The sequence below is a fragment of the Schistocerca serialis genome, chromosome 4 (genome assembly GCF_023864345.2).
Source record: "Schistocerca serialis cubense isolate TAMUIC-IGC-003099 chromosome 4, iqSchSeri2.2, whole genome shotgun sequence".
Taxonomy (NCBI): Eukaryota; Metazoa; Arthropoda; class Insecta; order Orthoptera; family Acrididae; genus Schistocerca; species Schistocerca serialis.
In genome coordinates this window covers 26250360-26263941 of record NC_064641.1, presented here as the reverse complement: position 1 = coordinate 26263941, position 13582 = coordinate 26250360, and the positions used below count along the sequence as shown (strand labels likewise).

At 40.2% G+C, this 13582-nt stretch overlaps 1 protein-coding gene across 1 annotated transcript in view; it reads left to right on the top strand.

Moving 5' to 3' along the window:
* Nucleotides 1-11075, top strand: part of LOC126475050 (neurogenic differentiation factor 4-like) — a 39427-nt gene extending 28352 nt beyond the window's left edge. The window contains exons 3-4 of the mRNA XM_050102600.1: nt 8537-8755; nt 10974-11075. Coding sequence (XP_049958557.1) covers nt 8537-8755; nt 10974-11075 — 321 coding nt within the window. The remainder of the gene's footprint in view (nt 1-8536; nt 8756-10973) is intronic.
* Nucleotides 11076-13582: the final 2507 nt, after the last annotated feature.

Genomic DNA, 13582 nt, shown 5'->3' with positions numbered 1-13582 from the left:
CTCCAGAGGCATCCCAGGATGTTATGTCAGTGACCACCTAACAACCAAAATAAGGCAATATGTAGACAGTCACCAGAATCCAGCAGACAGTCGGCCTAAAGAGAATAGCTGCAAATACAGTCGAATCATTGGGATTTTAGTGTCTCATCGTGACAAAGTGTAGTACCCAAAATCTTTTTATGCACATATACTATTGATTCACCTCATTATTGTCAGCATAATCAAAATTTTATGAACTGTACATGTGCAATAGTATGTATATATACATAGTACAGAATCATATTCAATAGCCAACCATGGGGGTGATGAGGTGACTATGTTCTCAGGAAGTTGAATGGTTGAGGGTTGAGGGTGGGTGGCAAGCCAATGAAGGCTCAGAGAGAAGTCATTGTCAAAATCAAGAATTTATTTTTTTCTTGTACATCAGCACTGTGTTAATATGGGAAGGCAACCATACCCTGCCCCATGGGAAGGGGACCAGCAGCTGGCCAGGTGGCTGCTACCAACCGGCCAACTGGCTGCAACATGTGCTCACACCCTGCTGTGCTGACTCTTCACTTGCTGCCTGGCATACATCACTGTTGTGTGAGCCAACAGCACTGGCATCAACTGCATGTGGAGATGGACAGGAAGCTCACACAGGTAGAAAACTCCATGATGAATGACAACATGTAGGTGGCTGAAGCATGCAGCAAGGAAGTGCACACACTATTTTGTCAAAAGGGGGCTGCTGGGCCCAGAGTGTGAGCTGCTGCCTCTGGGGGAGAGTTAGTTGGTAAGGTTCAGTATACTGTGGCTCCAAGTCCAGAGGGCAGACTTAGCGCTTGAAGCTGGTATCATGACAGAGACTCAAAGCCATACCTGCAGCTGGTGGCTCCATGATGTCATATCTTCCTAGTGGACTACCCCTGGGCAGGAGTGAGTTGGGAAGGTCCACTGTGCTGTGGCTCCAAGTCCAGAGGGTAGACTTACTGCCGGAAGCTGGTACCGTGACAGAGACTCAAAGCCATAGCTGCAGCTGGTGGCTCCCGATGCCATCTCTTCCTAGTGGACTACCCCTGGGCAGGAGTGAGTTGGGAAGGTCCACTGTGCTGTGGCTCCAAGTCCAGAGGGCAGACTTACTGCCGGAAGCTGGTACCGTGACAGAGACTCAAAGCCATAGCTGCAGCTGGTGGCTCCTGATGCCATCTCTTCCTAGTGGACTACCCCTGGGCAGGAGTGAGTTGGGAAGGTACACTGTGCTGTGGCTCCAAGTCCAGAGGGCAGACTTACTGCCAGAACCTGGTACCGTGACAGAGACTCAAAGCCATAGCTGCAGCTGGTGGCTCCATGATGCCATCTCTTCCTAGTGGACTGCTGGGCTGCAAAACGAATCTGTACAAAACCAACAGCTATTTATGCCAGACAGCAGGGTGCCTATTATTCCAATGTGACACTTCTGGTCACATACTTGACAACACCACCAAAGCTCTGATCATGGAGAAATCCCCTTGCCTGTGCCATCCATTATTGCTGCACTGACTGGCTGCACTGAATAAGCCTAGCCTGCCTTGCCATAATTCAACATCATTGTTGCCTTAGCCCAAATGACGACATGGGTAGAGGTTTATTAATTGTTGGCAGTTCAAACATACGGTGAATGATGGCACCCCTTAGGGAAATGCAGCAAGGGACAGGAAAGGACACCAGTTACACTCAGCATGTATACCTGGGGGCCTCATTCAGATTGTTGAAGAGGCTATTCTAGCAGCCATTGAGGAAACAGGGTGCAACCAACTGCAGACTGTGGTGCATGTTGCAACAATTTATGCCTGTCATCTGGGTTCCAAGGTCATTCATGGATCATCCCAGCAACTGGCAGAGAAGGCTGAGAAAACCAGCCTTGCGTATGGAGTTCCAACAAAGCTCACAATTTGCAGCATTGTCCCCAGAACTGATTGTGGCCCTTTGGTTCTGAGTTGAATGGAAGGACTGAACAAGAGGCTTCAAAGGTTTTGTGACAAGCTAAGCTGCAACTTCCTGGACTTGTGCCATAGGGTTTAGAACTGTAGGGTTCCCTTAAATAGGTGTGCACTACATATCAGAGTCTGCTACCCAGGTAGCTGGCTGTATATGGAGACCACACAAGGGTTCTTTAGATTAAGTGACTCTCCACCAGATCAGATAATGGTAGCTGTAGTAAACCCAGAAGTATCAGTGTAAGAGCACAATAAATGCTTCCCAAAGCTGAGAATATTCAAATCTTAATAGTAAATTGCTGAAACACTCACTACAAAGTGCCAGAGTTCAAAGCGCTCATGAAAGGCCGTGAAGCTCACATTGTACTAGGTACAGAAAATTGACTGAAACCTGAAACTGATAGCAATGAGATTTTTTGGGAAAATCTGAATGTACATCAAAAGGATAGGCAAATGGGAAATGGATGTGGTTTATTTGTCACAGTAGACAAGAAACTCAGATCTACAGAGGTAGAAATTGAAGCTGCATGTAACATTGCTTGGGCAAGACACAGTATCAGGGGTGGACATAAAGTGATTATTGGATCATTCTATCAGCCCCCAGACTCATGACCTGATGTAACCAAAGGCCTTAGAGAAATCCTCAGTTTGGCTGTAAGTAAGATCCCCAATTATACTGTAATTGTTTTGTTAGTGGTGGATGTAATAAGACATTCTATGGAATTTAACTAAAAGCCTTCTCAAAAAATTACTTGGAACAGATAGTTAGGAGCTTCAGTCATGATGGAAATATATTGGATCTAGTGGAAACAAATAGACCTGACCTCTTTGAAGACGTCCACATCAAAACTGGTATCAGTGACCATGATTTGGTTGTGGCAACAATTATAACCAGAGTACAGAGAACAATTAAACCAAGCAGAAAAATATATACATATGTTCAGTAAACTAGATAAAAAAATCAGTAGTGTCATATCTCAATGAGAAACTTGAAACCTTCAGCACAGGGCAGGAGCATGTAGAGGAACTGTAGGTCAAGTTTAAAAGAATAGTTGACCATACACTGGATAGATGTGTATCCAGCAGAACAGTTCATAATGGGAGGAAACCTCCATGGTATACAGTCACTGTAGATAAACTTCTAAAGAAACAGACATTACTGCATAATAGGTGTATAGCAAAGTGTAGGGCTGTAGATACAGAGATGCTGAATGAAATGTGTTTGGCTGTCAAGAGAGCAATGCATGATCCCATCAGTGACTGCCATAGTAGAATATTGTCGAGTGATCTTTCACAGAACCCAAAAAAATTCTGCTTGTATGTAAAGGCTGTTAGTGGCACGAAAGTTAGTGCCCAGTCCCTAGTGAATGAGACAGGTACTGAAACTGACAGTAGAAAACCAAAAGATTAAATGCTTAACTCCATTTTCAAGTGTTACTTTGAAAAGGAAAACCCAGGAGAACTGCCCAATTTAATTCTTGTACCACTGAAAAGATGAATGAAGTAAGTATAAGTGTCAGTGATGTTAAGAAACAGCTGAAATTGTAAAAACTGAACAAAAGCCCTGAGGCCCAATGGAATCCCTGTCAGATCCTATGCTGAATTTGTGGCTGAGTTAGCCCTCTGCTAAGTATACTCTACTGTAGATCCCTCAAACCAAAAACTGTACCCAGTTCTTGGAAAAAGGCACAGGTTACACCCGACTAAAAGAAGGGTAGTAGAAGTGATCCACAAAACTACCGTCCAATTTCCCTGACATCTATTTGCTGTAGAATCTTAGAACATAATCTCAGCTGAAACACAATGAGGTATCTTGAACAGAATGACCTCCTCAATGCCAACCAACATGGATTTCAAAAACATCAATCATGTGAAACCTAACTCGCCCTTTTCTCACATGAAATACTGAAAGCTTTGGATCAAGACAACCAGACAGATGCAGTATTTCTTGATTTCTGAAAGGATTTGACTCACCTATGCCTATTGTCCAAAGTACAATCATGTAGGGTATCAAGTGAAATTTGTGACTAGATTGAGGACTTTTTGGTAGGGAGGACACAGCATGTTATCTTGGATGGAGAGTCATCGTCAGATGTAGAAGTAACATTGGACATGTTCCAGGGAAGTGTGTTGGGACCCTTGCTGTTCAAGTCATATATTAATGACCTTGCAAACAATGTTAATAGTAAAATCAGGCTTTTTGCAGATGGTGCAGTTATCTACACACATCAAAAAAGTTTTCCATCACCCAGGTTCCCAGAACTCCTGAAGATAGACGTTGACTGTGGATATTGTATCACAGACACAGTCCCTTTGACTGTTCAGTGATGTCACTAAACCTGCCCAAAGATGTAAGCAACCATGCATGAGCAGCACCTATTAGACAGAGGGGGTCTGACAGCCAATCAGTTCCTGTCACTCCACCAGGAAGGAGGTACTCAGCTCATGTTGTCTGTAGGTCAACTATACCTAGGCAGTCAATACCGCACTTTGATCATGTCCACATTGTTACTTTGTGCCAGGAAGGGCTCTCAACAAGGGAAGTGCCCAGGCATCTCAGAGTGAACCAAAGTGTTGTCTGGACATGGAAGAGATACAGAGAGACAGGAACTGTTGATGACATGCCTCTCTCAGGCCGCCCAAGGGCTACTACTGCAGTGGATGACTGCTACCTACGGATTATGGCTTGGAGGAACCCTGGCAGCAACACTACCATATTGATTAATGCATTTCGTGCAGCCACAGGACATCGTGTTATGACTCAAACTGTGTGCAATAGACTGCATGATGTGTAACTTCACTCCCGACGTCCATTGCAAGGTCCATCTTTGCAACCATGACACCATGCAGCAGTGGTTAGCACACTGGACTCGCATTCGGAAGGACGACGGTTCAATCCCGTCTCCAGCCATCCTGATTTAGATTTTCCATGATTTCCCTAAATCATTTCAGGCAAATGCCAGGATGGTTCCTTTGAAAGGGCACGGCCGATTTCCTTCCCAATCCTTCCCTAACCCGAGCATGCGCTCCATCTCTAATGACCTCGTTGTCGACGGGACGTTAAACACTCACCACCACCACCATGCAGCATGGTACAGATGGGCCTAACAACATGCCCAATGTATAGCAATTTCACCTGCTTTAATTATTTTGTTTGTTTGTTGTCCTCGGTGCCAATGTACTGCGTTGCTACACTGGCTGAAAAATGGGGTTTGTGATTTGGACACTGACTACTATAATGATGTAGCTGATAGGTGCACAGTTGTGTCCCCTCCCCTCCCCCACCACAATACACAGTTATATGGCCAGTACACTATCGATTAACTTGTGATAAGCCTCATTAATAGTTTGCAGGCAAAACTCCACATACTGCTACAATAGTTTACTGTTGAACATCTACAAGCAGTAAAAACATAACCACAAAGTTCACATCATGTATGTATGGAGCAGTCACTGTCATTGGTTTTTACACAGGACCTAATTGTTTAACACTTGTTCCACAGTTAATTTGAAGCATTGTTGTTCTAACCAGCACACGTTACTTGTCTGAAACTCGGCTGTGGACTGACTGTCTCATGACCAAAAATTGGCCCTTATATATCATCACAATAATAGGTGCTGAAATTACAAATTGTTTAAAGTTAAATTTACAGAAATTACAATTAAAACTTAACTCTCTCAATTAACTGAATACATTGAAAAATTGTGTCTTTTTAACAGTTTCTTCTAATACAAGGTTTAGGCTGAATTATTTGTTTTAATCATGAAATTAACAAATATAGTTATGTAAACAATACTTTTGACAAAACTGTTACTTTACTTTGGAATTAATTATGAGCTGGTTTTGCTAACATGTTTTCAAATAGAGCCAAATCAATACTTTAAAATTACTATTAGTTGTTCCTCCAAATGTTTATGCTTAGTGCAGAATTTACATTTGTTTATATGTCAACAATAGAATTTAAGTTACAAGACAATTACTGATTTTACCCTATAATGAAAGATACTAACTACGAATAGTCAACATAAATTAGACAATCAATTACTTACATAAAACTAAGCACAAAATTAGATCTGGTGTTATTTACTTTAAAACTGAGGGCCAATCTTTCTCTTTTATGGAAATGCAGATTATATTCACGTATGTTAATGATAATAAGTAAAAGAAAAAAAAAAAACAGATTTAAGGGGACGGATGGCAAAACAAGATGGGAATTAAAATTATCCCTGCTTGCTTCATCACATGGTTTGCTGCAGAGCTCCATGTTTAACGACGTGCAGTGAACAGTGTGCACTGAAACACTTGCGGGAGTGCCAGTATTGTGCCCTTTTGGCAGGGATGCCACTGATCATCATCTGTCCTACTTTTCAGAGCAGACAAGCCTCCAAACCCTACTTTCTGTGAAGAGTCATGGATGACCAACCATTTAGTGCCTACTGGCAATTTCAGTGTCCTTCTACCGCTATCTGTGGATGCTAACAGCAGTAGGACATGAACATTCGACCAGATTTACCATCTTTGAGAAACTTGTTCACAGGATCTGCGTAATGATAATCTGCACTTTGTCAGAGTTGCTTATCTCAATGATTTTCCCCACTGCAGCCCATATCTTCCCTAGGGTGATCCTCCATTCTTGTCTGGTTGGCTTACATTCTTTTGTTACTGGATCATGTGCCTACAGAGCCACCAGGCAGCATCCATTGTCACACTGGGCAGTGGTCACAATGTTTTGGCTTGTCAGTGTATTCTTTTCATATTGTTGTTATCCTACCCTGGACTTTCCATTGTTTTATTCATTAAATCATTGTGAAGAGAATACTGGGAACCTCTGAAAAAGACTCAGGCTCCACCTGTAACAGATCCTACTGCAGAACTACCTGGAACGGAACTGCCTTGCTGCATATGGAAAGCCCTCAATAGAATAAGAATGCCGCATGACATCTGTTATGACTCATTCCACAAATGGGGAATAACAAAATCACTGACATGTGGCTGTGGGGAAACTTGTCAGACTGTTCACCACATTGTCCTTGAATGCCCTCTTACAGCATATACAGGACAAAAATGTGATTTCTTCAAAGTTTCAGACTCTGTCCTGGACAGGATTAACAGTCTCAACTTTAAAATTTAAATTTATGTATACACTGTTTGTATGGTCTGTTTTATTGTTATGATTACATAATGAAATATTTTTGCATTGTTTTATACATATTATTTTTATGTATTACATTAAATCTATGTAAGCCATATTTTACACAACAATGAGAACAACAACAACAACAAAAATAATAACTGATAAGCATGTAAACAAGGCTTAGGACTTAGCTGGCTTTCTGTTGAATTTTTCTTTGGAGCAGTAGAGCACACGTGCACTCAGGTAGATACTCACTCATATACCTGCAAGGCTGTATTGTCCCTGCTATATAGATTGTGCCAACACTACAGTTTGACTGGGATGTGAAGTTGTATCAGATAGAGTGGGCAAGGGAGAAAGGGATGGACAGAGAGCAGAAGGGTTGAGGAATGTTGGTTGATGTCTAAAATGGAAGGACAGTAGCCACACAGAGTGGGAATGTGGCAGTGGTGAGCTTGTTCTGGCCATGAGATGGTGGAGGTGTGCACAGGACACTATGACATGGAAGAGTAGATTGGGAGGTGGAGATGAAACAGATGGAGAGGACATTGCAGACAATTGGATGCGAATGTGTGATGGCTCATAGAGCCAGGGTTGTGGTGGGTGTGCAGAAGTGGCTAGAGAAGACTGAGGCCAGGAGGATTTCATGAGCAAAGTATATGCTGTAAGGACAATTCCTATCTGAATAATTCAGAAAATGTAGCAGTATGAGGAATGATCTGGATGACTCGGGTTGTGAAGCAGCTTTTGAAATCAAGTATGTTGTGCTCAGCAGTGTGTGTTGGCACTGGGTGGTCAACTCTGCTCTTCGTCACAGTTGGGTGGTGGACATTCATTTAAGTGCACATTTAGTTGGTGTGCAGAAATTGTAGCAGAGCTGGTGTGCAACATGACTGCTTTCACAGTGGCCCTGTCTCAGGATAGGATAGGATAAGGTAAGGTAAGACTACGACAGGAGTGGAATACAATATATGTAACTAAAGATACTTATACAGTGATTCATAGTTATTTTCTGTACTTTAACTTCACTTTCAGTATTATTTCCTATTAAATATATACAATAATTTGAAAAAGAGTATTCCAGTCAATGTTGTCAAAAGCTTCTCTAAGTCTACAAATGCTAGAAACGTAGATTTGCCTTTCCTTAATCTATTTCCAAGATAAGTCGTAGGGTCAGTATTGCCTCACATGTTCCAATATTTCTACGGAATCCAAACTGAACTTCCCTGAGGTCGGCTTCTACCAGTTTTTCCATTAGTTTGTAAAGAATTCGTGACAATTACAACTATGTAATTTTGTGAATACACAGACATGACAATACACATGGTCACGTATATCTTTCAGTGATGTTACCCATTTCATTGCTCAAATTAACTGCAGTTATTTGTGTAGCTTTGGTGATCTGAAACATGAAAATGATATTACTTATACAAAATGTTACAGGGCTGCCAACTAGCAACTGGCTGGGGTCTCAATCAAATATATAGTTGTGATATGCATGAAATACACAATACCATCTACAATGGAAATGTGTCTGCACTGAGCAATGGATACTGTCCTGGCTTCTTACCACAACAGGCTGATGGCAACCTCTTATACAGTTGTCCACGCCAAGGCATATCATGTGGTTACAGTGGTGTAGATTGCCACTGGGATGATCAGGTACGTTTTTTTATTTAAATTTTATTACCCACAGTAAATTCACTTTCATTTTTACAAAATTGTTTAAGTGTAGTGCTTAACATAAGACCAGTGAACTATAAATTTTATTGTGAATTATGCTCATTATTATTGCAACAAGTAAAATCATTGTGCAGATTATAATGAAAAATTAGGAAAATCATTTTGTCTTGGAAATAAAAACTGCTTCTCTCACATTATATTATTTATCTGGTTGCTATTTACCTTACTGAATATTACCAGAATTTTGACACTCACTAATATGAATTATTTAAATTGAGCAGAAAGGATATGTCTCATTACAATGTTAAATCAGGCATTTAACCACATTTATTACCAAAAAATGTTTTTTTTTCATCAAGTGCTTCTCAACTTATTAGTGCTAGTAAAATGTTTTGGCACTATCTCAAATCTTCACAACATACACAAAACTTTCATGGCAAAAACAATGTTCAATTTTGAGAGCTTTGCTTAATGCCACTTTTCATGCACTGTCTTCCACTTTAAGGTTATCTAGCTTATTTTGGTTTCTCTATCATCCATCAGCTTCCAAGTAATGTAAGGTTTGCCATTGAATTCATACTTAACAGTTCCCTAATATGTGTTGTGACATATTTCAGCCTTAAAATTATCATGAGGAACGGCTTTTGTGCTGGGCCTGGGACACCATGTAGAAGTGTCAGGCAGCAGATTAGCTTCCAGATTCTTGTTTATTTGTAAGTTCCTCAAATGAGCATACATGTCACTTTGAGGTGCTGTAAATGGCACAGAAGTGAAATCAGAAAGTCACTTGATCCTCCACCACGCATGTAAGTTAAGGCAGTGAAGTGATGTGTATGGGCAAGTCAAATACATAGAGAAAGATAGGTGGAGGTGGAGAATGGCAGAAAGGAGTTACAGTGATTGGACATGTCCATGACGGCACAGTAAATGATATCACCTGATTTGTTGATATATCAATGTAGACTGTTCAATAATGTATCAATTCCAGCCATATAACACAGCTTAATAACAGTGGCCACAAAAAAGTTCTAACTGACAGGAACTGGAGAATGATATCACACTTAATCAATCATAATTGGTTTCAAACCCTGGAGAAATTACTAGTGTCAGTGAATGCAGGTCCATGTGAACCTGTTTCCAAATGAACATTGCAAAGGAAACTGCATGCAATGGAAATTTGGAGTTGGGTGCCTTGCAATAATCCTTTGCTCAGAGCAGCAGATAAAGCTGCATGCCTTCGGTGGGCCAAACAACACAGAAGCTGAACAAAAGCTGAGTGGAGGCATGTAGAGTGGTCTAAGAGCCACAGTCTGGCCCCTTTCCAAATCATTCATGGCACTGAGTGCACTGACAGCCAAATGAGGCATTTAATCTTCACTGTATGGAGAATGTATTTAATAATTTTTTAACGTTTTTGGGATGTTTTTTGTACTATGACTTGGGTCCACTCATTCATGTTACCAAGACAATGAATCAGGGTATTTGTTCCAACATTCAAGGTGGCCAAGTGTTGCTCTTTCTTCCACATCTTAAAGATGAGTGTGATGTGGACACTCTCTTCTTCAAAGATAACAACAGTTGTGTTCAGATGGCTGGACATGTATATTTCTCATTTGACAAACACTTACAAACTCTACTACACTCTGACTGATTCATTAAATCAACCACTGCGCAATTTTTTTAACAGTGGATGAAATGTAACAATATACTTTGCTGCAGTTTGGAACGTCTATGAAATATAATCCTCAATTAGTGGCTTCTGCTGGCTATGGTATAATTAATTAATCTTGTGAACTTTCTTTCTCACTGAAATGAAGACTTTATCAAGACTAGAGGCAGTGTTACATTGCATTAAAGTGGTGTCTCCTGAGGGGTGATTAATTTTTTGTCTGGTGTGCTCACACACAGGTACATCAAAAAAAAGTTTCCTCTCTAATGATACTGCAATGCAGCAGAGAGAACACAAGTTGAAGCCTAAGTTACCATGTTCAACATCTTATTTGTTTGCCAGTCCATCATCAAAAGATTCTTCAATGTGCTCAGTGGTTGTATTTTTCATGCGAGTGTTTATATTGCATTCATTATTTTCCACTAATATATGTTTCCATTAGCAATTATTTACTGTTCAGTTTTTCATTGTAAATGATAATTAATAAAAGACATTTGTCAAGTAATAAATGTATTATTTTTCCCACAGGACACATCATCATCCTTCACATCTGTCAATCTGAGTTCTCAGGACTCATCACCTGAGCACACTTACACCTACCAGGCACAGGCGTGCTGCTATCAGTGGTAAAATGTGTCCAAACTAGTCCTTGTATATGTACAAACTGATCTCATGGTAATGTTTCTTAAATACCTCGAAAACTGATTTAAGCATTTACTAGTTGTAACTTGGATACAAATAAATAAATTACTTTACAAATATGCTAATTACTGATTAATTCCCTTGAATCAAAACTTTGAAACAAATTATATAATTTAAAAATTCAAACAAAAAATGGAAACACACTGGCAACAAAAATAAATGTTCTAATGATTCCAATGAAACCAGTAAAAAAAAGTAACCAAATGTAGTTCAGCCATGGTTTGTACTATGCTAAGTTACTTACTACGTAATGGATCTCTGCCACTGGTCCTTTCACAGACAGACTGAAATATGCAGTTGTCAATCCACTCCAGCTTCAGCATGTGACTGATTTGCCTTCTAGTTTGCATCTCACACCTCCTGCTACAATCTGCGATGAGTCACCTGTGTATGCAATGCACCCTCCTGTTTCTCTCATCATTCTGAACTTTTCTGGCAGCACTTAAATATCAGTTTCACAGAAGGGCAAGCCACAAAGTGAAATGAAATGATGGTATGGCATTTATTGGCCGGGATATCGCCTTCGGGGTTCGGCTGCCAAATTGCAAGTCTTTTTAGTTGATGACACTTCGGTGACTTGCGTGTCAATGACGATGAATATGATGATGGACACACAACACCCAGTCCCCTGCCAGGAATCAAACCCGGGCTCCCTTGCATGGTACATGGTAACACTACTGCTGCGCTATGGAGGTGGACCACACAAACTGAATCTCATGGACATCATTTAATTAATGACGTCACACACTGCTTCCTGGGGCAAGTCACTTCTGGCTCTTCCACCAAAGTATTTATCTCTTATACTACCTTGCAAAACTTCTGAGCATCTCATTTTCCACAGTTATCTAAACAAGGTGATCTATTACAGGTTATCTAAAGCTTCCACATTGTGCACAAAAACCCCATTACGTACTTTTCTGATTGGATTCCAACAATACACGAGATGAAATTTATGATGTCTCATTTTATTTTTTCTTTCTAAACCAATACTGATTAAAGTTTATGTTTGCAAGAGTTAAGTGTCTTTCTAAATGACTGTGCCATGGTTTCTCTTGACATATGGCAATCACTTACAGTTCTTATTTATACAAAAGAATAGGGCTGTGACCCCATCCCAACTCAGGACTGTCCTTGCTGATACCACCAGAAGATTATGCAGGAGGAGTCATAAGAGGACAACATGCATGTTTGTACTGTTCTCTGTTACTCACAGGAGGGAATAATTTCAGGGGGGTACATCAACATAGAAAGTGAACTGCAGATCAATAAATTATCATTCTCATTGCTTATACATTAATGTATCTTCTAAGCTTCTAAATCAGACATTCTTTGAAAAAAAAATCATTTAGATTCTTCAATTATTTATCTTGGTATATGACCTACTTTCTGTTGTTGTCTCTTGCAGACTTTTTTTTTAATTGTCTCCCAAGTACGCCCCAGGCTACAAAGATGATTGCTTACAAATCACTCGTGCAACCTTTTCTAGAGTATTGCTTAAGTGTGTGGGATCCATACCAATTGAGACTAACAGAAGGTATTGAACATATCCAGAGCAGGGCAGCACAAATGCTTTCAGGTTTGTTTAATCCATGGAAGAGTGTCTGAGAGATATTGAAGGAACTGAACTGGAAGACTTTTGAAGATAGATGTAAACCATCCTGAGAAATCTATTAACAAAGTTTCCAGAAATGGCTTTAAATGATGACTCTAGTAATGTACTACAATCCCCTATGTACTGCTCACACAGGTATCTTGAAGATAAGACTAGAATAATTACTGGACACACAGAGGCATTCAAACAATCATTCTTCACACACTCCATATGTGAATGGAATGGAAGAAACCCTAATAACTGGTACAATGGGATGTACCCTCTGCTATGCACCTCACCATGGTTTGCAGACTATAGATGTAGATGTAGATGTGTTCCTTCAGCTATCCGTCACATTTTATTACTATTATTTTCAGAGTTGTGATCCTGCCTGCAGCTGTAATATTTTCCAACTTCTTCCAGAGACCTGACTGAATATTATTTTTTTGAGTTTGGCTTGTAGATTTGTTATTGTGGCTCTGATCTAGCTATTGTATTTTACTCACTTATTTACATGAGTTTCCTTAAAAACGCAGCCTACCCTGAAGTGACTTACAGTATAGTTCAAAATGGAAAAGGTGCTTAAAAAGCTGGCTGCACTATATATGTCAACAAAATACATAACACGTTTTGTTTTGTGCTGCAGATAGGGGTCTTTATAATGGTTCCAACTGATGCTAGAGAATGAAACATATTCTGGTATAAAATGTTTATGCTACATTCCCCTTTGAATAGCACATTTGCTGCTACCAGGTCTGGCCTAACACACAATTATTGATGTAAAATCAAATATTTGCTCGTAGCTGGTGCTGCTACATTCAACAGTAGCTAATGTAAGTATAGA